The sequence below is a fragment of the Convolutriloba macropyga genome, chromosome 5 (assembly GCF_964194025.1).
Source record: "Convolutriloba macropyga chromosome 5, txConMacr16.3, whole genome shotgun sequence".
NCBI lineage: Eukaryota > Metazoa > Xenacoelomorpha > Acoela > Convolutidae > Convolutriloba > Convolutriloba macropyga.
The window spans coordinates 61,571,052-61,597,616 of record NC_134472.1 but is presented as its reverse complement, the minus strand read 5'-3'; the positions used below and the strand labels follow the sequence as shown (position 1 = coordinate 61,597,616).

At 34.9% G+C, this 26,565-nt stretch overlaps 2 protein-coding genes across 2 annotated transcripts in view; both read right to left on the bottom strand.

Moving 5' to 3' along the window:
* Positions 1-15,552, bottom strand: part of LOC142339527 (uncharacterized) — a 158,451-nt gene extending 142,899 nt beyond the window's left edge. The window contains exons 1-5 of the mRNA XM_075389630.1: positions 15,193-15,552; positions 13,155-13,266; positions 4,832-5,042; positions 1,156-1,377; positions 382-698 (exon numbers count right to left, since the gene is read on the bottom strand). Coding sequence (XP_075245745.1) covers positions 382-698; positions 1,156-1,377; positions 4,832-5,042; positions 13,155-13,266; positions 15,193-15,282 — 952 coding nt within the window. The 5' untranslated portion in view covers positions 15,283-15,552. The remainder of the gene's footprint in view (positions 1-381; positions 699-1,155; positions 1,378-4,831; positions 5,043-13,154; positions 13,267-15,192) is intronic.
* A 6,330-nt stretch (positions 15,553-21,882) lies between these two features.
* Positions 21,883-23,161, bottom strand: LOC142339525 (uncharacterized). The gene is made up of 2 exons (XM_075389623.1): positions 22,703-23,161; positions 21,883-22,523 (listed from the first exon to the last, which is right to left on the bottom strand). Exon 2 carries the CDS (start codon positions 22,505-22,507, stop codon positions 21,998-22,000), a length of 510 nt encoding a protein of 169 aa, XP_075245738.1. The 5' UTR covers positions 22,508-22,523; positions 22,703-23,161; the 3' UTR covers positions 21,883-21,997.
* Positions 23,162-26,565: the final 3,404 nt, after the last annotated feature.

The window sequence follows — 26,565 nt, the reverse complement described above, 5'->3', positions numbered from 1 at the left end:
TGAAAAGAGAATTGAAAAAAAAATTGGTAAAAGTAACCGTCGGAATAGACATTGAGTGCTGATACAAAATGAACATATTCTAAACTAGCACTGTGAATTTTTCTTTTTAAATATAAAAAGGCCATACATAGCATCAAAATAATCTGCTCCTGGAGAATTTCTCCGGCCTCAAGAACTTCAAGAATTCAAACCTAGAGAACCAATCAGTTCACTCTAAGTGTGTAAATAGCAGCTATTAACTAACATCTATCCGAAAAGTGAATATGAGTGCCACACATTATTCCGACAAAGCTATTGAGCAGAGAGTGAACTTAAATAGCTAACTTTTGAAATCATGAGAGAACTAGAAAACTCCCCGAAATTCACATTAGAGCTTCTCACCACGTCCTAGCAAAGTGCTTCCTCCAGGCTGTTGTTTGCCCCCTTTTCCCTGTAAATTAGACTTCTCTTCCTTCTGACTTTTCGCCCTCTCCATTTCCGCCAAAATTTCTCCAAACTCGTCATTTACAGGTTTTGGATTGGCGCCACAGTCGTCCGACCCTTCAGCATCATTGCTGTCTCCCAAAATGAAGCCAGGGATTTCCACCTGTTTTGGTTGGTTTTCAATCAGCGATTTCATTGTTTCCTGATTGTGAATTTGTTTGTTCAATTGGCTGAAATCAACGCTATCCGTGCTGTTTTCAAGTTCTTTGAAGAATCTGGAAAATACCAACATAACGCTGCGTAAAATTTAATTGATCTTTTGCTAAGTGATTTTAGTTGCATAGAGAGTTTGATGCCGGCGTCGTGACATCACTGGCAATGCCGAAAGTCTGTTGAGCTGAATTTAAAGCCCCCATTCGGAGACGTAAATTCAGTTTTTTTTTCAATTGTAAAAGGTATAGTCTATCCAGCTCTAGTAACAGCTTCAGGATAAGAGCCAAATTATCCTTACCTCTGACTAAACATCAGATAAAAGCCAACTTCTGCGGGGATAATACCATAGAGCCCATTGAAGCTGCAGAACAGAAAAATCTACCTAGGTTTTTATTTTTTGCGTTTCATTATTAATCACGACAATGGGACAAACCTAAGTAGTCGGAGAAAAAAGGAAGCATCGAATATAGGTAATTTATGCGCTCGAAATTTGGCACTTGCAACTTTACTTCGACAAACCTTGCTTTATCCTCAATTTCCTCTAGTGTATCCTGTCCAATTCCACCTCCACTTGTTGCAACGGTACCCATTGTGCCACCACCTACCAGATGCTGCGACATGCGATGATCGTCCACGTCATTATAGTCAAACGAAGATGTTTGTCCGATTGGCACCTGGATGGGCACAGCTGTCGGAATGGTAGTGTTCGGATGCTTGTCTTCAGGTTGATGGATTGAGGAGCTGTAAATCGAAATTTTTGATTAAAATGGAAATATTAAACCCAATACAATCTGTTTCGAACGAAAAACACCATGCTCAGAATTACTTCAGCATATCGATAGACACATTAAAACAAAGGTCTGAAATTGTTCATCCGAGAAAATCACGAAGATATTATTTACTAGATCTGGAACGCTTTTTCCAGAAAAATTTCTAAGTTTCGTATTAAAGATCAAACAGCAATGGAAGATTAGTTATTATTCTCTGGAAACAGGCACCTTGAAATGAACGAACGCACAAAAAAATGACTAAAACCATGCAGCAGATAGAAAATTGACACTTAATAACAAAATATAGCCTGAGCAAACGTAGAAGAGTAGACATTTCACTGCTTCATGCCATCCTGAACAACCTCTTCCTTGAAAGCCAACCATAGAATTGAGGAAAACAGCGAAACTGCAGCACGTGAACAAAAACAAAAAGTATTTCTGCTAACCCAAAACTTACTCAAACACTATTTTCTCTCTGATTTAAAAGGTATGAGAAAAATTCAAGCGGCAAAACCAGTCGCTTTTGCTCTCCATGTCGTGTTTCCGCTTGAACAAAATTGCTTCAAGAAAATCACTCAGTGGTACATATTCTATAAAGATTCTTTACCGTAATCTTAGGTAATAGATGGAAAACTTCAAACTTTGACAGAAATTAACCAAATTTCTTTAACATAGCTGGCAGATTGCCAGAAAATAGCCGCAATTGATTCGTAGATCGGCAGTCTAAAAAAAACAGTAAAAAAGACAGACCAAAAAATTTCGTCTTTTCATTGAAGGCTGATCTGTTATATTTTGATTAAAAATCTGTATAAGTTATTGCTGCCTCTATTAGCTGATCTCGAATAACCTTCATTTAGAGTGACACACACCCATCTGACCTTACCTCTTTGAATTAAAGTAAATAAAAATCAATTTCAAATTGAGGAAGTCATTTTTGAGAGTGAGGTAAGTCAAGTGTGACCAAAAATTTAATCACGCGCATGAACAAAAAAACTCGCTCCACTAAGAGCGAAAAATGACGTCACACATGCATTTCAGTTGAAATTGCATGAACGAATGAACAAAAAATGGCTGTGACGTCATATGATCGTAACAAAAATCATGACGACGAAATAAAAAAAACCAAGAGAAGGCCAATAATAGCCTCAGCTATCGCTGTGCGGCTATTAAACAAAACAATCTAAAAAAGGTTCAAAAAAAATCTAATGAGGCGGTCAAATAATACCACAACTAAACGCAAACATTAAAACAGTTTAGGCTCCAGAATAACTTCGAAGGACAAAAACCGCTGAAAAAGCGTCTAAAACAAGGAACATAACCAACTAACGTCGGGTGAATTGTTCTCAAAAGATCGTCGCGCGGTTGGCTTTGGTAGTACACAGCTTGGGAGAGATGCTAGCGCATTTGGAGGGGGTAGCGGATTGGTCGGGGGCTGGATGGATCAAGCGATGGGGGCAGGTTGGAACGGCTGGACAAAACACCAGGTGGAGGAGGGTGAACTGAGGGCATGTTGGGGGGAGAAGGTGTGGGATGAGTGGGGGGTGTGAGGGGGGGGGGTGAGTAGGTGGGGGACTGAGGGGTTCAAACTTAGATTAAGAACCGCCCTTAACACAATGAATTTGTCTCCTCAAAACAGTTTTGGTTAATCGCATTCCTAGTGACTGGTAAGGAGTAAGGCTCTAAGAGCACTTAATGCTTTCTGGGGTTACATTTTATCCCGTTTTTGAGAAAGAAAAATCAAATGAGTCAGACGAAAAATCGGTCAAGCGAAAAATTGCATAAAATGACCGACAGGGCTAATATAAATGCTAAAAACTTTGTTTGAGAGCAATTAATCAGCTACGACCAGCTTGACCAAAAAGAGCGTCTAAATCAACAAAATGGCAAAGAACAGGTACCACACGAATTCTCAAAACAGTCACAAAAGAACTATACGTAATAAAGTACGCTAGCATAAAACAACTTGGTTGAAAAAAGGATTCAAAAGCTAGCACTCAAAAAACTTAGTTTTTTTTAGCTAAAGATACACTTCCGCTCTTTTTCAGTATTAAAATTTTTCTTAACAACTTCAAGTTTTCTCTACTCAATAAATTTCAGGTTCCAATGTTATACTGTCATTACTTTATAATCAATTAGGAATTTTGTCTCTCCACGAAAACCAAATCTGTGAGAAATTTCAAATCTCTTATATTACAATCAACTTTGTTTTAGCAACAGACGTAAATCCAGAATGCCAGAAATTTAGGTCACGCGAAAAGCAAGAAATCAAACGTGAAAAAATGACTGAGAACGTGAAGCGACAGAATGTTCTAGAACAAAATGTAAAACGAAGAGAGCGTCAGACAAAACAAAAAAAACCAAGAGCACCGCAATATAGCTCCGCTCAGCTTACAGCAATAAAAGCGATATAATGGGCCGAAAATTGCAAAAGATTAACAATCGGCAAAATAGTAGAAAAAGACACAAATTAATCAACAAAAACACACAAGAAGAAAAATATAATTCAAAAGCAAAAAACTGTTTAAAATCAAAACTAAGACCCTAATAATATTTGTAGAAAGTAACTATCAGTCAAAATGTTTAAACAGCATTTCAAGCAAACTCTCAGTGCCGCGCTATGTCAAATGAAATCAATTGGAAAGAAAAAAAATATAAGAAAAAGCTAAAATCATTATTTTTAACAACTGATAAAACCAGAGATGATTAGAACTATGGGTCTCAGGAAAATGATCGACTGATACCTGTTAGAATGCGGAGGATAGGGACAGAAACAAGAAGACTAGTTCTTGATTTTTGAAAGTTAAAAATCAAATTGAAAAACAATGAAGTAGAAAAACAATTACATTTCCTTATTGAGCATAAAATTATATAGCTATCCTCCTGTAGAGATTAAAACGTAGAAACCTAGTTCAAAGATTGGAAACAATTAAATATTTTGCAATAAAATTGTCAAAAAATTTTCCAAATTGCTAATGAAAAAATTTTTGCAGATTTTCAAATACCGAACGCAACAAAATCATTCAATTATTAGTAAAAGAAAATTAAAGATCCCTAACAGTGCACAAAAACACTTTCTAGTAATTGGAACCAAAAAACAAGAAGGTCAATGAAATCTTAAAGCCAATATCAGCATCAAAGATTGACACGCTTTATTGGCCTTTACATAAATATATAAAGCTTATCATCATTTTAATCTTTTTTCTGATTTCTCAGTTTCTTAGTTCTGATCAGAGAAAAAAAATAGTTGAACCTTCAACCATCTGAATGATAAATGATGTCATCATTTTCTGTGAGGAAGAAACATATGCAAATCAACCTCATAGCGTGTTGTATTTATCTGAGCGTCAACTTCCTCTAATCAGAGTTATAGAATTTAGTAGGCAAGAAATTATTTCACAATTGCTCCATTTGCTTATGCAACTTACCTCATAGTATTGTTTGAACTGAACGAGGCTTTGATCGGAGGAACAAACTCTGCTGTTCCATCATTTCCTGTCTGTCGAACACCATTTCTACTACTGGTGTCATCTTCATCTTCACTTCCATCCCTCTTCTTAGAAGCTGCAGATGACTTGAGGAACTGAGATCCAGTCACTCCCAGTTCCTCCTCACTGTCCTGACTCCACCAATGCGCACCTATTATGGGAAATAGAGTTAAAAAAAATTGGAGCAAAATTTAACATATGGAACACATATTGAAGGTGATGGTCCAACAAGCCGAAACGCCAGACAATTAATTCCGGGTTACCTCTCCGATATCTATTTCCTGTTGCAATTATAGCAGTTGCATAACTTCTCCATGAAATGATCTGTTAACTCCCACTGAATGCTGAAGAAATCTCATTACTCCACTTGCGATTAGAGAACTAAGTTCCACTACTCTTATTTAATAGAGTAACAACGATGACAGGAATGAGTTTCGATACTTCCTAATCCAATCAGCAATACCATGGCCTAGAATATGAAACTTTTGCAATAGCACATGCTTTCTATTGCCGTTTTGTTTATCACTCGCTCGGCATCGTCTCATACCCGTTGACTTTTTATAGGCAAAACAAACGAGCCATAATAATCACGATCAGGTTTATTTGTTTGACTTCCCATCCTTATATTGCACATTACAGACAATAACACGCGTGCTTTATGTTTAATAAATTAAATTGCTGCAAGAAGGCTTAGACAACTTAATGGCGGTAAAGAAAGTGGCCATATATATGCCAAGCACATCAAAATTTTAGAGATCTTAATAGATATTGCCCCTCGAGATCCGGTAAGCTCACTTCGCCACGATTGCAACTTTCCAGAAGAAATCTCAGCACATGGGAGACATGGCCATTAACAGATTGCGCAATCAGTCGATGTTTGAAAATCTGGCGCAATTCGTCTGCTTGATATTACGTAGACGTCACTATTTATTTCTGTACATGCATTATTTTCTCGATCGGTCAGTGGCTATTATTATGAACCATTACAAAATTTTGAAATTACTTCTTTACATTTTATGGTTCAATACAGTGTTTTTTCCAAATTTGGCAGGATCCTGCGGTCACAATGTACACGTCTCTTGGAAAAAAAATTCAGAACAAACCTTTTAAACATTCTCCAAAAAAGTAAATCATTCTACAACGCTTAATTAGACATTATTTCAGCTGCTATTAAAACAAACTATTAAAGCCATGAATAATTTTTTCTCACAAATACAAATGCAATTGTTGAAAATTGACCAAAATAATTCGGTACGCTAGATCAGATTTAAATGTAAGTTAATAAAAAAAACTGACGCAGTTTAAAGTTTGAAAATTGCATAGAGAACCTTTACTTTAGAGATCGATTTGAACAAAACCGATTTCTTTCAAAAAAGACCTTCATAAAACTCGGTGGACACGAAAAATAATTCAAATAGCAATATCCGTATTTTCAAAAAAAAACCAACGAAATCAAAAGACTATACAACAAACTTCCAAATGCTCTTGAGAGCAAACTTGTAAAGTCTTGTTTGGTAACTTCAGACAAAAACTTCTGAAAAAACTTGCAAAACTTTGAAAAGGAATAAAAGAAACCTTTATTTTATCAAACGATAATTTCGTAATCAATAAGCACAAAACTTTTGAAACAAGGCCGAGATACTTTGTACACTGCTATGTCAGGTATTTAATTGTTGGTGCTTTGTCATATGGACTAATAAACAGCTCTATCATCCAAAAAGCTTAACTAGTACAACTATCTAAATAAAGATTCCATTTTTATCATCCGGAGTACAATTGCGACAGGCAGTACGATTGCGACAGGCAGTACAGAAAACAAAGCAAAACTGCTGAAAACAGGTGAAATTATCTGTCTGGACACTCACTTTTATTTCAAATCTAATAAAAAATGAAATACACCCAAAAACAACGGTTTGCCAGACAAAGATCACTTCTGTTGATCCCATGTTCGCAAAAAAATTAGACCGAAGCAATGCAATCATGCTTCAAAGAATTATAACAACAGAGAATAGCAAACATAAACCAACTAACGTCGGACAAATTGCTCGCGAACGAAAGGCGCGGCAATTTAATTCAGAGGGTGCATTAGCCTAGATAATATTTTATGGGTGCAAAAACCTCCGACCAAGGAAGGGTCCGAACTCGAGACCTCCGGTGTAAGCAACGGAAGCATTAACCACTCGGATATCCTAGTGATATCCTAGCTATAAAAAATCATGCAAAAAGCAAGTGAGCTTAAAAAATTCACTCGAGAAGTAAAATCGAAAGAATGTCCAGCGAAAATTTTGCATTAAAAAAGACACACAGGGTTACAATAATTGCTTCGAATTTCGTGAGAACAACTAACTACAATAAGAACAATTTGGCTGCAGCAGGATACGAATGACTGAACAAACTCCAGCTGAGCTTTTGGGACTGTACAAACAAAAAAACATGCTGAAAACGAAAACTGAAGCAAATGACAAAAACAAATGCGGCCAACTAATAATCAGGAAGCTAGGTACATCAGTTCTTTAATACCTTAGATCGCTATGAAAATTTTATGTTAAGTCTATGAAACTGAGAGTGAAATTCAAGAAAAATTCAAATGGTTATAAACTTCAAAAAGTTATACATAACTTCAAAGGCTATCAGGATTATTCATTCAGGGCTCCCATTCCTGTACAGCAGATTATAAAGCTTTATTTCACAATCAACTTTTTGTAAAAATCAATTTGTTTAAAGACCCAAATACAGCATTAATATTGCTACAATGCAATCGATGGAAAACATTACACTGGACGGAAAAGAACAGCAAATGAAAAAAGCATTATATTTTTTTCCAGAGTTAAACAGGGCTCGGATTCTTCAAACTATTATATTATTCTATTAAAAATAACCATGGTATAAAAGCTAAATCCTTAGAATGTTTAAATAAAATCTAAGTAAGAGAAAACAGTTAGTCTGTTTAAATGGAGTCAGTTCGGAGTGGCCAAAAGTGGCATGTGCTCTAAGAATAAGTTCTCGGGCCTTTTCTCTTTCATATTTACATTAATGATCAATGATGTACTGATGATTAATGAGTATCAAGCGTTTGTTTTTCACTGGCGATACAGAAGTCGCGGAAATACGGCGGCAACATGGCGGAGAAAAATGATCTTAAAAAATAAAAGGCCGGGCTTGAAAAAGAGTAATTTAGTCCTGATCCACTGAATTCATTTCTTGTCACTTAAACAATACTCACTCACATTACAGTGAAATAAGAAGGTACATATCTTGGTATACGACTGGATAGTAAGTCGTCTTTCATAAGTCATGTAGAGTGTTGTGAATGAACTATCAAATGAACTATCAAAACAATGTGGGATAGAGTTACAATCGAGGCATTATGTTCCTAGGGAACCGTTAATAGAAAACTTCAATAGCAATAATATCCCAATTCTTCATTATGGTGCTTTAGTTTATTTTAGTTGCTTATTGCTATAATTAACAGATTATGGGAGTAGTTTTAAAAATCATCCACCTTCAGACGAAGTTCAATGACCATGAGGACTTGTTAATAAAAATATCTACTAATGGTTTAAGAGAAACTGCAAAGGACAAAAAGGTGTCAAACATATCACAAATACAACCTCACTTCGATTGAAAGGATTCCAAATGCAAAAACAGGGTAGAAAAAGCAGTAATTCCTCTTTTACTCTTTAACTACCTGTAACCTCAAAGGCGACTGACTCATCATAATCAAATCACGCTTTTGCATCTATCCTTTTGAAGTGATTGCAATCGATAGAGTCATTGCTGGTATAATTATTTTTCTGAATACGTCACCGCGCCACTGCTTTTCGCATTTTCTTTTGTTGGTGGATTTTACCTTCTGTGTTCGAAAAGTAAAAGTTCGAAAAGTAAAAGCTGTACTCTAAAATTACAATCGTTCAAACTTTAGGTGTTTAGAACATATTCTTATATTATGTCATCTACACTCCAAGGTAAGCTGCAGATTCTCTTATAGAGAAAAATTTGATTTGACCGTTTTGATTAACTTAAAATTGCTACAGCAACGCTTTCAGATATTTTGATTAATTATTTCATCATATAAATGTAATAATGATATCTTCCATGAAACTAGTTCAAACATTCACTCTATTTTGGCTGCAACAGTATACCTTTGTTGTTTATGATCACATTCAACTATGATATTTACCAACCTGATCATATTTAATCAAAACAATCAATGTAAATATTGTCAGTCTAAATGATCAATGACCGCTCTTTTTACTCAAGTTTACTCAATAATGACTGGACTCGAAATGTCAAAACTGAATTATATGAAAAAAGTTATTTTTCAAACGACTACCATGTTTGTTGGAAACTTTTCAAATATGCACACTTGAAATCGTTCTCACTCAGTCATTTGAAAAGAGCCTAAGTTACTCAGAATAATTCAGGGACGATTATCTTAAATATTACCCATATTTTCTAATAATTTTTAACGGCGAGTAAAATATTGGTTAACCTTTGGGCATTTCGTCCCGACATTAGAATTAATATTATCAATGGGTGAACACCATTGTTTTGAATGGCCCCAAAAACAAATTTATACGATGAGAAGTAGTTTAAAAGGGCGTTCTGATTGGTGACCGGACAAAAGATCGAAAGGACAACAGATCGAAAACAGAAAAAAATGGGACAATAGATCGAAAATTAATATCTATTCTTATTGGTTGAAATTAAGCATTATTTGCGAGCTGCAAAATAATTACCCCATTACGGCCATAACTCGCAAGCCATGGCCATGCCTTAGCGGCCCGTGGGACTTGATATGAATCTATCACAACCGAACAAAACAGCACAATAGAACATGTTATATGCTGTATAATAAATGAGCGCTTAAATCTGATTGGCCAATACGCAACTTGAATTATTTTTATTTTCGATCTGTTGTCCCAATTTTTGCTTTCGATCTGTTGTCTTTCAATCTATTGTCCTAGCACCGTTCTGATTATTGACAAATACTGCTCACATGTACTTTTTATTTGTACAAGGAGGCTCGGTTCTGTGCGTGCGTACAGAATTTTCCGACCCGGCACATCCACATGCTGGACTTAATTGGCTACCAAATGATGAAGACATAGAAAGCTTTCAAATGCATCGTTCAATAAACCACTGAAAGAAGACAATAATGCCGCACTCGAGGACAGATGTAACTTGTTTTTAATATGACTACTAGAAAAGACCATAATAAAAATCAATTAACAAACATTAATTAGTACAAAACTCGATGTCTATATGAAAAAGAAACAAAATCAAACTAGCATCAGATAAAACTTAAACAAAACTAATTAACCTACACTTCATTAGAAAAGATATGGGACCTCACCTCAAATACTGGACAACAGGTCGACAAAGAACGATCAAAAAGGTGCGAAGTTCAAAAAAGTTTCTATTTTTGAAAAAAATTAACTGCAAAGTGATTGACTTCATTAGATATTAACTGTAATCACTAAAATTATCATTTATATCTCCATAGGAAGCAATTGAGACCTGTCATTATCCAGTATACATCATACAAATAGAAAAAGGACAAATACCCACTAAAAAAAGTTCAATTAAACTTTGCGCCAAATGGCAATGAAGTCGCTAAAACCAGAAACTTAGAAACCAATCACTAAGAGCATTTAAAAACGTTCAATTGCGCAATATTTCAAAGCCAATGGGACCTAACATTAATGTTATGTATTTCAAAACAAAACAATTCCTTTAAAATGTACAAATAAAAAAATCTCAAACATTTTGAAATTTCGTAGTAACAGTCGTAAAAATACAATTACTTTTTGAAAACGAATATTTTAAAAAATCATAACAGACATAAGATTTCAACAAAAAGAAATAGTTTAAGTTTTAATATCTCAGGAAGCCCCTTTCGCCTGTTCTTAATGAGACTAAGTCATGGGACTACAAATTAAAAATAACAATACAGGCAGTAGCCAAAACCTCAAACAATTTTACGACATCACAGTGTTCAAGACTCTATAATTATAGGATGTTTCTTGCACGAACTGTAAACCATCACATGCTTCTCATCTGAACATCAACGGGTCGTATAAAAGGACTACGTAGAATTAACAGAAATAAAACCCAAAAACTGAAAAGTACAACCACGAAAAACTTTTATAACATTAAATGGTCGAAGCCATCAGTCAAAACATATAACTAACAGAGAAAATAGTGTTTGAATCAGCAAAAGTAGTTGCGACTTCCGCATTAATGAGAGTTATATCGTGACCAAATTTAGAAAAGATAAATTGAAAGTCATTAAAACAAACAACTAAAAAATGAAGTAATTAAACAGGTTCAATAAACGTCATGGGGAAGCAGTTGAGACCTATTCTTACTAGATATTAGTCGTACAACAACAGAAAGACAACCATTGGCAAAATTTAAAAAATCAAATAAATTTAGCGAGAAAACTGTCTCAGCCCAAAAGCATAAACTAATCAACGAAAATCATTCAGATACGCCACTTTTGTTCATTTCCCCAACTTTGCTTTCCTTCAACTGGACCTGTTAATGTGATAGCTTGACTAGGAAACAAAATGAACCCATAAAATGTAGAAATATGCTCAAAAAGAATTTGAAAACTCGTAGTCTCAAAACCAAGAAACCATTTGTCAAATATAAAACCGTTAAAGAAATTAAATGAGAACTCACAGGAACTGGGTTTCCTCCTGTTTTTTTCGGAGACTACGCCAGAAAATGACAGTAATAAGATACAATGGTGGCAAAGTTCAAAAAAACACAAATTTTCTTTGAAACAAATATCATCAAAGTCATAAGAGACAAAAGGTAACAACTTAAACCATTCTCTAGGTTCATTAATACCTCCTAAAAAAACTAATCGGATCTTTGATGGAGGTGACTAACTCATCGGCATACAAAAAGTATAACAAATGGAAGCAAAACATAAGTCCATAAATATTTATGAAAACAAATGGTCAAAGCCATAAAACCGGGAGCCCAACTCTCAAACTATAATATCTCTTTATTGGGCCTGATTCTTTGCATTTTTGAAAATAGTATCTGTCAATAAAGGAACACTGGTTTGAAATTCTTGTCAGTAGTTTACATGAAAAAATATAAATGCGGAAATATTTTGAAAAAAGGCCGTGCCCCATTAAAATCTAAAAAATTCCTAACGTAAGGATCCATGGAAGATCAGCCCGTTATTGATGTACGCCTAAGAAAACACTCAATTGTTCAAATGGTTGCCAAACAGATCAATTGCAACAAAAATTTTTTAGTAAATCAAAAATCAATAATGCATGTACAATAATTATCGAGTTTAAATTTGCAAAAACTGGCAAAATTATAATTCCAGAAGACAGTTAAAGCCAGCGGGAATACAACTCGCTCTCTTTTTGAGCTTACTAAGAGCATGATAGCAGTTTTACGGTGTATACTTCCAGAAAACTTGAAGACAGTGGGCTGAAAAAAGCATAATTGATCCGACTTTTGACAAAAAAAGTCAGTTTTGAATAATTAAGCATGAATTCTAGCCCAAAAAATTCAGATGGAACAATTTGGTCAAAAATACGTAAATGCGAATAAAAACAACGGAATTTTGTCTACTATTCACAAAACTTTAAACCACTTTAAATCACTTTAAATCACTGTAAAAAGCTGAAATAAAAAAATATTTTAATTCCATATTCTACGCGGGACGGGCTTTCTAATGATACCACTCACAACTTTCTAAGATGATTATATCGATCGGCCAAAATTGACTGAACAAAAAACACCTATTTGAGTATATTGGGTCGGAACTAAATTGGGTCGGAAAAAACATCCGCATTTTTTGTCGGCACCTGACACAGTTTTCGCATTATTACGGAGAAAAATAACTATCTAATACTAAAATTTACATTAAAAAGACTATTCTGAATTGCAACACATCAATTTATGACCTGCTGAGTAAATGAAACATTCTGCATATTCTCGAAACAATACTTTGACAGTGAAATCCGACAAAAATGTATATTTCAATGTTAACGCATGTAAACGTATCAATTCTAGCGTTATCGATTCTGCAATTAATCCAAAAATATTGAATATAAAGCCCCTATCAAAGTATTAGAAAAGGTAAGATAATAGAACAGATAACACTAACCAAATAAGTGCATAATTGCCTGCCTAAATGCGGTTCCGGCTTTTCTGACTAATGCATGTGAAAGCTTGTGCGTAAAAATAATGGGGCAAAGCACAGCTCTCTAAGAAAAGGAAAAAATACCTCTTCCCCGGGAACTCTTAGGTCTAGACGAGGAGCCAGAGCCATAATTGATTCCACTAGAGTACTTGGCACTACCTGGTCTGTCTCGACTTCTGGAAGAGTCGTCTGAAATCTAAATAGGGAAGCAAGTCATCATCTCAAAGACTGATTTCCAGTTATAAATTTATAACCCGTCCTATAAAGTTTGAACAGAAAACGGAGCTTAACATAACCGACTAAACGTCGGAAGAATTGCTCTCGACCGATTAGTGGGAGCTCTAATCAATTGCAGCCTGCTTCAGTCGGGGGGAGGACGGAGGGAAGGGTAGCCTGAATGGGGACTAAGAAGTTTAATAGTGGGCTTCAAATAACCACATTAGAGGTTAAGATTTACCACTAAGATTTAAAGTAAAAAATGGCACCAGTTTCGGCGCACTTTTCATTTGACTTTGTGTATTAAATTGACGCCAAGTATATGTTAGAGTATAGTTCTTGGAAGCCTAAGGCAATTAAAGCTCAAAGCCGAGAGCGCTTGCGCCCGAGGCTGAGCTCGAATTGCTGAAGGCTTCCCAGAACTATACTCTAACTTATTTAGACCTCAATTTCGCTGTTCAAAACTCAGAGAGAATTCAATTAAAATTTATAGTAACATTGCAATTCTCGTGCAGCGAATCAATCTAACAATTGAATAATCGTTCAAACCAAATAATATTTTTTCTGAATTTCTTAATATTATTGTAGGAGCGAATGAATCGCAGAGGTCGTCAGTCGGCTCTGTTGTGTCACTCTCATTGTCACTACGTATGGTTTTTACAAAAATGAGCAATTTATAAAAATATTTCTTTATATTGACTCAATTATAGACCTTAAAAAAGTCCTCTTTGCCGAAGTTGTTATATTTTGCGACTGTTTCCCGTTTTCAATTATCACCTTCAATTATCTTCGAAAAGTGTAAGCTTTGTCTCATGAGAAAAAATTGGGCTTCCAATAAAATTTTCCGAGAAACATGCCTTTAGGCTTCCAAGAATTTTGCTCAGTTGATTACTCATTTTATACCATTTTTTAAGGTTGAACTCTTCAAGACAAGTGTGAAAAGCGAGCGAAAAACTGATTTAGTTGAAAGTCTAGTGTGATATGAAACGTGAAATCTTGAAAAAAAGTGGGACGCTTGAAAAAGTATGAAATAATGATGAGACAGAACTTTAGATCACGCGAAACGCAAAAAGTCAAGGGCGTAAAAGTCACTCGATAAGTCAAAACCGTCAAGCAAAAATTTTGCATAAAAAAGACACACACGTTTACAATAATTGCTATGAACTTCGTTCAAGAGCAATTAAAAAACTCCGACATGCAAAGGAACATGAATTCTCTCATCTGTATGACTTTATCCGTGTAGCGACATTTTATCGGTTTTTATATGCACAATTTAAATTTTAAACATCTGAACCTTTGGAATTTTGAAAAGTTCAGCTTTGCATTTCAGCTTTATAGGACACGGCATTTCAATGGGACACAACGATTTCAATTTCCACAGAGAATGTTTACAGTATCCAAAATGTCCCTCCCTGACTTTCGCGCACAAAATCTATGAAACAAAATTGTACGCTGAAAACCAATGGGATTTTATACAACATACAAAGTCTGAAAAGGGGCTAGGATTGCGTGATTGAACACGAAAAAAAACATTTCAATTGATCGCATTAAAAAGTGGGCAAAATTGAGCATTTTTAATCAATCGCGTCATTATTCGGACATAAAAAATCCTTTAGCTCTCAGAAATTCAGACATTTTTTACACTTTGGAAATGTTTTATTTCGAAAAAAAACATGAGACGAGAAAAGTTTTCCTGATTTGTTCTCAGCCCGATGTGTTCTCACTAGCAAAAAAAACACTTAGCAATGAATGATTTCACTATTCTTTCGATAAAATTGTGTAGCTTTTTCAGCATAGACATATTTGTAGTTTTTTCCACAAAGTTACAAATTTATGCGCTACAAGTTTATGCGCGGATACAATGGTACAGACAGCAAATGCTCAAAACACCTAGATTCTTGATTACCTCTCTGAGGATGTCGTTCTCATCAACATCGGAGTAGTTGCTGATGGAACTGGACACTCGTGTCACTTTGCCACCAGTACCTGCCGACATCCTACTACTGAATCCACTCAATCACTCTTCACACTTTAATCATTGATGAGATACTTGCGATTAACATACAACCTGAAATTGTTTCCACTTCTCACGCCATTCCATTGATCATCAGCTACTACAGGATAACAATGACGTTAAATAAGAATGTGTGTTTAACTATTCTGTGTTGTCCACGAAAGGCCAGAATAGCCTCAAAATTCGCAAATGTAACTGTTGCACCGTAATGACTGGCTCATGGTTTGAGTTATTCTTCTGATTAGTCTGTTTGAGTTTCAAAATTTTAAAACAACTTTTGATCTTGCACTCTGAAAAACCAATAATTGGTAGAGAAAATTATATGTATTCAATTCTCGTTTCAAATATTAATTCCAATTAAAAGCATTCAATATTTCCTGGCAAATATATTCTAAATCTGGCAATAAAAACAATTATCAATTAATTACAATAGAAATCGGGCCCATTTACAAAAATTTCACGTTTTCCATCAATTTTTGAGGCAATTTAAGCTTTTTCGATTTCTCGCTGTTTGAGATGTACATTCTTTTAGTTTTAAAGAGTAAATAAGAGATTTTTGTTCTTAACTTACTTTTTAGAAAGCGAACAGAAAACTTGGTAAATTTCACGTAAAATTATTTCAATCAAAATAAATACTCACTTATAACTAAATCAAAACTCCTAGGTAAAATTGAGTGACAGCTAGGGGTGTCAACAAAACGCTTCCTCGTCATCTTTAGAATATGAAATTCACCCAAAAATTAATAAAAAAGGTTTTGGACAGATAAGAAACGGCATTGGTCAGCATAAAAAAATTCAGTATTGTCTAGAACGTAAATTTCAGTATATATCTAGACCGTATTGGCTTTAAGCTTTTGAAAACCTTCCTGAACAACAGAGAACCGCAATTGAGTTCTTTCAGTTTTGAAGTATCTAAGTTATCTTAGTTTCTTATCAAATTCAAAACTGCTTCACGGCATCATTTGACATATGAAGCCCATGGACGACCTGTCAAATCTAAGAGATTTTTTTTATTTCATCGCATCTTTTTAAATTTCAAAATCAATTTATTACTATCATTAGTTTTGCAGGTCCAGCCGTTACATTTAGGGTAGATTCAGTAAACATTGAAAATTTTGCTGTTGCAAAATTTGTCTCAATAGACTTGGAAATGTTTTTAAAAAAAACTTATTTTATGAAATTTAAAACATAGATGGCAGATCGCCAGATAACAGCCGCAATAGCTTCGTAGAACTGCAGTTTCAAAAAGATAGTAAAAGAAACAGACCAAGAAAGAAAATGCTGAGATGGGATCTTTTGATTAAGAATCGGTTTAAATTATTGCTGCTCTTTTGGCTGCTCTCAAATGCCCTTCAATTAGAGCGACATACAACCACTTAACCTTATCTCTCTGAATTAAATAAAGAAAAGTCGCTTTCAGAGTGACGAAGTGATTTTTGAGTGAGGTAAGTCACATGCGACCTAAGACAATCACGCGAATCAACAAAAATGATCCAAGACTACAAAATGACGTCATATACACAATTTCAGTAGAAATTGCATGAAAAAATGAACAAAAAAGCAATCTGAAGTGACTGTGACGTCATATGGCCGTAACAAAAATTTTGACGAAATAAAAAACATAGCAGGACAAGTCCTGACACAATTCGAAGAATTTTAATTAACTAAACAAAAATTAGACCTAGAACGGACTATGAACGGGTTAGAAAAACCACTTAGAACAAAATCAGATCTCAGAAATGAAAAACAGTAAAAAAAAATTCCGCATGTGAACAAAAACCCACCAGCAAGAAAGCAAATTTTTGTTCAAACACCGTTTTCTCTCTTGAAATTAGAGCGAAAAAAATTCACATTGCAAAACCACTGCTTTTTCTTCGTGTTTTGGCGTGGCCAAAATCATTTCAATTGGACGTCAAAAATCATGAAAACACGACAGCGCCCCAATCATGAAAAACGACAGCGCCCCAATGCAATTAGAATTCTTTGAATCGTAAAACAAAACCAAGAGACGGTCAATAATAGACCCAGCTAAAGCTTTCCCGCCAATGACAAAGATGCCTAAGAAGTCAATTATCAAAAAGTATCGAGTGAGAGCTAACCAAAAAACCAAAGGCTGTCCAATTCTACAAACAACCGCTCAAAGCCTATAAAATAAGTTGCCCAAAACGAATTAATTGTTTTTTCTTCATTAGAAAGACCATTTTTCAAAAAAAATTGGTTTATGAAGAATTGACAACTAGGAAATTGTCTGATATTTTATAATTGAAGCAACCCCATTTTTGGATAGATCAACAAAAGTGTTTTCGGAAATCAAGATTAAACGAGAAAATATCTTTCAGCTATAGCATTAAAAAGGAAACTCGGTGCGTTCTTAGATAATGCTTTTCCGCTTTTCACACGTAAAAACTGAACAGTTCTCTTCGGTCTTCTGAAACGCGAATAAAAGTAAGTTATCTCTAAGTGGTAGCAATTTTAGAAGCGTATTTAAAAAATACATGGCAGATTGCCAGAAAATAGCTGCAATAAACTCATAGACCTACAGACTCAAAAAGATAACGAAAAAACACCGTAAAAGAGAAATTTCTCTTCCTTCCATTAACCACCGATATGCTTTATATTGATTAAGAATCTGTCAACTTGTTGCGGCTTCTATTAGCTGCCACCAGCTTATCTCCTTGAATTACAATAAGAAAAGTCATTTTGACAGTGATGAAAGTAAATCGAGAGATAAATCACGTGTGACAATAAACTTAATCGAGCGAATGAAAAAAACATAGCACGACAAGCCCTGAAAGACAATCCGAAGAATTGATTTAACTAATGACCTAACCATTACCATTTTTGTAGCAACATCAATCTAAGACAGCCAACAAAGTCCATAATCTAATATACGCTAAAACAAACAGAGAAATCTCAATTACAAAATTTCTTTTCCCAAGACATCGTGTTTTAAGAATCACTAGTAACAAGCACACTTCATGAAAATATGGACTCTGCTAATCCTTCTGATGAGTTCACAAAACAGCAACCTTGCGTGAATAAATGACACACAAAAAACTAAGAATTTGTCAAAATTCGCTATAATTTTGAAAGCCAGTGGCTTCAGAGTTATAAAACCAAAGAACAACAAGTTAAAATATTTTTTAATAAAAGCATTCCTTGAACTTCAAAGTTCATAAAAAGCCACTTCTAATTTCTGAAACAGGTTCAATAGAAATACAAATAAAGGCGAGACTCACAAATTCATTTAAACATTACAAAAACAAACGGTATCTTAGGCGATAAAAACGTTAGCATTTAATTCAGTTGTTGTTAACGATACACTGATTGGACGACAGCAATAATTGAAAAGACGCAAATCTCAACCATTCCCTAACTTTATTACAAAGTGTAAAACTCAAAAAACTCATTAAAAATATTAGATGCCTATTGATAAAATCAAGCGACTGCCAATGGGCGCAATCAAGACACATATGTAGTATCATAACGTTAGCAATCAAGGGAAGAAACACTAATAACAGAAGTCAAAATGATGCTAGTAAAATAATCCCTCTCAAAAACCGAAAACTTCTCACTCCACATTAAAGGTAATTTTAAAAAATTCACGCCGCAAACCTATTCTCATTTTTCGCTTCCTTTACTGCTCCAGCGTGAGTAAAATCCCTTTTGACTTCCCATTGTCTTGAAAAAGCCGAAAAAAGCATAAACAGATCTTAAATAAAGAAAAAGACAGCGAATCGATACGATCCAAATCCTTGTAGAACAATCGCTCCATAAAGACAAAAAATTACGTCACCTAAGCAATTGCAATTAAGTCGGCAAAATATACATGAATGAACAGAAGACGGATTCGAAGTGAACGTGGCAAAATATTTTCGCAAAACATCTTTTCGAAAACACATCTCTTGACGAAAAAATATGGCAGGACAAGTACTGAATTAAAATAGAAATAATTGGAGTAATTAATGACCTGACAAACAACGTTTTTCCAGCAACATCAAACTATGACAGTCAGCGAAGCACATGATCTTATACGCCGAGTGCTTCGAACTCAAGTCATTTATTTGAGTCATTTATGCCTCATTAGCAACCGATGACGCTTGTCACTGATAAGACTAAGGTATTAGACAACTTAAATGGTGCAAACACTTAAAAACAAAGGGTAATTGAAGCCATAGAAAGCATCATTTATAAACTGAAATAAATATTTTTATTAACTGAAGCGCTAGCAACCTTAATAGCGAACCAATTGCTCTGGTCATTAAAAAGACTGAGTCAAAAGTACAACGGTTAAACGCAGAAATTCGCTAAGTTTTTGAAACAAATATTGTCAAAGTCCGAAAAAATGTCAAATAATTATGAACTCAAACCAGTAATAACTTCATGTTCCCTTAGCAAACGATGCGAACTGTCATTAATGGAGACTGAAAGATGAAACAACAAAAACTACCAACCTCGGCAAAACCAAAAATGTTATTTCTTTAAAACAATTTTCGAAAAGCATTTAATCAATTATAAAATGAAATATATAGCTTTTATTACGCCACATAAGGGAGGAAATGAGACCAGCCACTAACAAGAACAAGAAACGAGACAACAAAAAGAACCCTTAAAACTCAAAAATAACTGCTATTTTATCAAAACAAACAGAATCTAAGTTATATAAATCATTAACTAACTTTTGATGAATTCCAAAAATACAGCTATGCACTATTTGAACAGATGTATGACCTTTTGAAACCATTAGTTAAGAAAACCAGCAGAAACAACGGCAATAATATAAGTCAACTGCCGCACGTAGAAATTCGCCTTCGAAAACCAAAAATTTGTTCACACACTTTCTCGCTTGTTTGCTTCCTTTACTACTGCTACAGCATAATTAAAATCGCAACTCTAATTTGATTTCTCATTGACGCGAAAAATTAGAAAAGATCTTAACAGACAGCGCACCATTACAATCCAAATACTTCGCACTGTGAAAGTAGGAGAGCACCTAAATAATAGCCTTTGAGAGGCTAACAGCCGCTATTAAAAATCTCCCACAAATTGACAAAAGTTGCGAATCCAAATCTATAGTTTTAACGAAACCGCGTGAGAGTGTGACGTGAAAAAAGTGATAACATATCTTTACAAAAGACAGCGCACCAATGCAATACAAATCTTTTGTACTGTAAAAAGTCCAGGAGGAGGCCAAACCTACTTCGCAGCTATCAATTATAATTTTAACGAAAATTCAACAAAAATAGTGTCACAATAGCTCAATGATCATAAACTTCAAACCTCGATAATTGCAAAGTTTTGTTCAGCTACATTGTAATGATTACGCATTTACGACAGATTACTAATAGCAGATCCAGTGCGAAAATTTCAGCAACACTTTACAACTAATTTTTCAAAAACAATTCAGAATGGGGCTATTTTCTAAGCATGGAAAGTTATTTTCGGTAAAACGATGCTTCTAAAATAAATCCTCGATAAAAGAAAAATTCAAGAAATACTCCGACTAAATACTCTACAATGGGCGGGCGTTCTAATGAAATCACACGCAATTGTCTCTAGTGTGTAAATGATCGAAATATTTTCGGAAAAAATTCGGAGCAGTGTCCGAACATTTAAGGTATCAAAAATTCGACTGAAAATTCAATCTTACATCGTTAACTCTATAGTCAGTCAAAATTTTGATTCGATCAAACAAAAATAACAGAAAATTGTTTGTAACAGTTGATTCAGGTTCCAGATTTTCATAAAAACTGTCGGAGCGAAAAGTTGTCTGGCAGTATTCCGTGCAACGCAGAAAATAGCAGATAATCACAAAAATATAGCTGTTGTTTTTCTAAATTGTAGCTGCGTACAAGTTCCCAGCACTGAAAGTTGAATAGTATAAATTATGTAAGTCCCAACTTCTGCAGCTCAACCATGGAAATCATGTTGTAATGTCACCCACCTGTTTCGTCAATACTTCCCAATCCAAAATTGAAAGTTTGTACATGATTCTACTTACCACAAAACAATTAGACAAATTACATAGCTTAGAAGACGGAAAGCAATTACAATTAAGGTTTTCACTTTAGATTTCACGAAGAAGAAACCTCTTCGAATTAAAGCTCTGCGGCTAGGTTTCCAGATTTGTGATTGACATTTTCACCTCATCAATAAAAAGAAATTATAGCTGAAAAGGTCGCTCAATCTACAGCAAATTCAGCTCACCAATAAGTCAAGAAATTTTTTCCACCCTGTACTTTCATCGCTAAATCAGTTTTCCCCTGAGCGCGTTACTTTACATAATGATCTTCCATTTTCCAAGATTAAAAAATCCTCTAATTGCATAAGGTTCTGATCTTGCGATCATTCTGAATTTAAACGATTACCGAGTATCATTGTCAAATCAGCGACATTTATATCAGTTACTTCTTTAGACTGCTCAAACGGCCCAATTTTCAATTTCTTAAGCTCTCATTTTAATATTTGGACTTCAGAGAGTTCAATAGAAAAGTAACAGGTTTCAATGTAGTTAGTTTAAGCTACGCAGAAAAGGAATAAAATAAGTAACATTTATGAACTGGTGGTTAGAAAGGGAAAGAGTCATTAGTAAAAGACTTTATTAAACAATTTGGTTAGATTTAAAATAACTGTCCGATAACAGTAAGTAAATAGCAGTATTTCAAATTCCATCACGAAATTGATTGACTAATTGAGTTTAGAGAGCGTCGTCATCGGCTGATGCGACGGCAGCAACTTTTCCCAGAGTGGTCTTCACTGTGATGTCACCACCACAGGTATCGACAACATCGACTACATCTCCGACCAGTTTTCGCACACTCACGACTGGAGGAATGTCTAGCCCAACGTATTTTAGCGTTGTGGTCCACGTCTTGGTGGCCTCGTCATATGAGCACACCGTTTCGGCTTCCTGACCATCGGGTCGCTTGTTAACGACAGCGGATCCGTCTAATTTGAATTCTATAACGTGTCTGTACACGGGCTCTTTTCGAAGAATCAAGACGTACGTATCGGGCTTGGTGACAGATTTCTTTATTCTAGTAATTGGGTGATTTGCTAGTCCCTGGGAGAATTTAGAGCCCATTCGCTTCTGGATTTCGTCGGGAATATTCACCATATCAGCTAATTTTTTCCTCATTTGGATCTCTTCGGCATCAGCCATGACAGTAGGTTGCCAGGCGTGACAGAAGACTTCGTCGAAGGACATTATTGCGAGTGTTGGTCTGGAACAAGAACAACAGTAAGAAATAGTTTCAAACGAGCAATGGGATGTTTGTTTATATACTCCCTTTTCTTTAAAAAAAACTTTCCGAAAAATGGCAGTGGTGAGAATCTAGGCAAAAACATGAGAGTTCTGATCGATATTCAATTTGAATTTATAGAAATTCAGAGGATAACAAACCTGAGAATAGAGCTAGGACGGAAGCTGACTGATCGCGAGACTTTCAAAGTAGCCGAATGAAAATGAGAACAGCAGTTTCTTTACTACACAAAAGCAAATAGATGAGTTGAGACAAACATCCTCAAACAGTTCTGTGACCGCACCAAACAAACATGAACTTCGGATCGTAGTATTGTTGACCGGGTAATTTCCAGTATCGTAAATGTTAAGAAAAGCAGAAAGAATTAGACATGAATGTGACAGAATTCAGTCAACTACGCAACGCAAACAAGAATGGAACACTGCCATGTCTGGCATGACGAACATTTGGTTGATAAAATGTCAGCTTTGTCCGAGGAAGTTAGATTGAGGCGCGGGAAGATCTATCTCGACAAATAGTATACACCATGTCTGTCGGTAATACTTAATTATCTGCACATCGTCAGCAGAGTTTATTTCTATAGCAACGCGTGCTGATCACATATTTTCCTGCTATGAGTAAGACATATAAAAATAAAATACTAAAATATTGTGTTACCAAAAATTGCTAAACTCGTTAAAAGAAACGTTAAAATAGCAAAATTACATAGCGAACTATTTTTGTTTTCCTGAAATTTTATATGACACAGTTGAAACTCGATAAATTTTATTAGCTCTAATTTTTAGAAAAATAATCCGTAGTTAGGTGAGTTCAAAGTGAAATCTGTTCTGTTTCATTTTAAGCAAACTTCCATTATGAATTCAAGAGCTTGATCATGTGATGAAAACGATTGGGGAACCCTTGAACCTTAATAAAGAGCAACTTTATATCACCTTTCCTGAATAAAAAAACAGCAAAAAGCGAGGTCTAAAAAAATAAGACAAAAGTGTCGAAGTCATTAAAAAAAAGAATTCTTCCGTGCAAACAATTCTATCTTAAATTAATTTTTTCACAAACAATAGGACTTCTCTTTCTTTAACTGTAGGACTTCAAAATATTGAAAAATATGAAGAAATATATTGAAACCACTAAATCTTTGAGAAAAACGGTATTATCAACCACATTGAATTCAATAGCTTTCAATGGAAGTCAATAAATACGTTACGTTATGTCTCGATGGGAAGAACATAACCGACTAACGTCGGGCGAATTGCTCTTGAAGGACCGGCGATCGGTTGGCTTCGTCAGTAGCCAGACACGGGCGGGGGTCACCGGGAGCTGATGTGGGGGGGGGGGGGGGGGACACTGGGCTGGGGGTGGGGGGCAACAGCGCGGTGGGGGGTGGACGCAATAGTGGGTGTGGAAGGTCAAAGGGGGTGTCTCAACCTCCAAGAACCCCCCTTCACACCATAAGTATGTCTCCAAAACAGTTTGAGCTGAAAGGCTCTAAGAGCACTTAATTCCCGCTGGGCGCTACCTGTTTATCCCATTTTTGACGAAAAGTCAAAAGCTTCAGACCAAAAATCGGTCAAGCGAAAAATCGCATAAATAACCGACAGGACTATAATTGCTACAAACTTCGTTTGAGAGCAATTAAAAATGCTGTTTTCCGTTGAAAAGTTGTCAATAAGGCATCAGAATAGGTCTTATGACTATGAAAACAATAACAAATACAGACAAAAACCAAAAAATCATTAGAAAAGTGCGAGAAGTGTCGGAGCCATTTAATCCAAAAGTTTTTCTTTGAAAACTCTATACATGATTCTTTTAACGTCTTCTATGAGTCATTGCTAACTATCAATATTAGGATAATACGATAAGATTCAAAAATGATACAAAATTAAAAAATTACCCAAATACTAAAAAAAAACAGATATGGAAATTCGTCGCATTGAATTACTGAAGCCAAAAATTGAAGGTAAAACAACTGGCCACATCTATTTTGGTCTCAGTGCAGAATACGGGGGACCCCTCATTACTGAGACTGACTGCGCATAAATAAGCTTAAGGTTGGCTAATGTTAAAAAATCTAAAAAAATTAAAGTTTTTATAACTTAACATCCAATAGCTGTTCACTCAAAGCACTGGATTGGTTCACTTAATGCTCATTAGGACAAAATTTGCACTTTTAGTCAACGTCTCTATGGCATAGGACTTCAAAACTTTAGTAAAATCTAAAAAAGAAAATCCTAATTTCTTATAAATTACAAACACTCAGTATCGAAGCCAAAAAAATATGAGCGTTTCCTTGAAAGCTATTTTTCTGTCTATTGGCTATCACCTTAATGTAAGGGAGGTTATACATTAAGGGAACCTGAAAGTGAAAGACGACCTGTTCTCTTGGTGACTTAAAAAACAAAAAAAAATAAAATAATATTCTAAAAAAAAACAAATCTTAAATAGAACTCAAAAACTTTTGACAGTAAATTTCACTGTGAGATTGGAACCAATATTTTAATTACAATTTGTCCAGCAAGAACAACAAGTTGATGCAGTTTGTAGCGTGAAAGGTAATTATGAATTAAATTTTTTTGTTGAAAGAATGTTAATTCGAACAGAAATTATGCTAAAAGTGTACAAAAGTGAACCAAATATCCCGTGTTTCCATGAAAATTTCAATCTCAATAACTCCTCGAAAAAAGAAAACTTGAAAAAATCTTTTAATTTCAAATTCTACTCTGAATGAGTTTTTATTGATAGCACGCACATTTCTCTGCAATGAATTTATCGATCAGACAAAACAGTCTCAACAAATAAATCCATTTGAGTATATAGTTCCTCCCCGCACAAGTGGGGTCGGAACAATGATCGCAACCAGTACATTCAAGCAAAGCCAAAAAAACAGCAGAGTTTAAATATCATGCATCACAAAACATTCGAAATTGCTTTCACTACCAGAAAAAGAAATTGAAACATTAGAGTGTATTGGACGTAAGACTATAAGTATTGATTGATAAGAAGCTTAGTCAAATTTAATTTTTAATTTAAACGCGTTTTTGATGTATCTAGCATTATAAGAAAAAACGCAACTTAAAGTTAATCTATTTGCAATTAAAATGATATCAATTCAAATAATACACAAAACAGTAAAATCATAAGTTCTTGGAATACTGTTTATCTATAAAATAAAAATTTCTGAAATTCTGTTTTCCAATTCTTTTTTATTAATGTTTTCTTCAAGATCGTTGAACTTATATATTTGAAGTTCTGACTGACTTTCTATCGTTTCGGTAACCTTTCAACGTCTTGATTTCCTAAAATGTAATTTTCGAAATCAGCAACACGAAAACTGTCGGCTAGTGTTTTAATGTCATTTCCTGGCTACGATACTCATTGCGCGTGCTCAGCAAAAGTTTCCTCTGTGCCATATTAATTGCTTTCAGTTTCATGAGTTTTTTGTGGCACATTGTACTGACCAATTTTGATCCAATCAGTTGAGCGTGATGTGCCACAACCTTCGCTTACATTCTGACCTACCGGTCAGTCCTTTTTGATGCTTTGCCATCCTAGTGGTTATATGTCTGCCCATTTGCCCAATATAGGTGGAATTGCATCCACTACATGTTACTTCGTTTGCCATATGCAAATTTAATTGAAGGCCAAAACTTTATTTTTAAGGATGTTAAGCAGGTTTGTGGATCACTGTAAGATGCATCGTTTTTTGTAAACTTTCTGCAAATCTGATCTTTAATTGTTTTTTATAAAGAAATAAATAATGTGGGTATTTCCTTTTGCTTTAGCTGATTGTTTGACTTGCATTCTGCTGTTTTGCGGTCATCTTAGCGCCACCTAAAATTTTTTTCAATCGTCTGATTAAAAACGACTGAAATCCAGGTGCCCAGAAGTTTTTTTTGCCGTATAATTTTGTTCAATGTTAGGGGTCTGTCAAAGTATTGCCGGTTGCTTGAAAATCTGTCAATCAAAAAACCTATGGATACTACTCTCTAAAAAATTCCTTCTACGC

What these genes read in the sequence shown, in the direction of transcription:
- LOC142339525 (XM_075389623.1), bottom strand. Translation starts at nt 22,507, where the DNA reads ATGTCCTTCGACGAAGTCTTCTGTCACGCCTGGCAACCTACTGTCATG.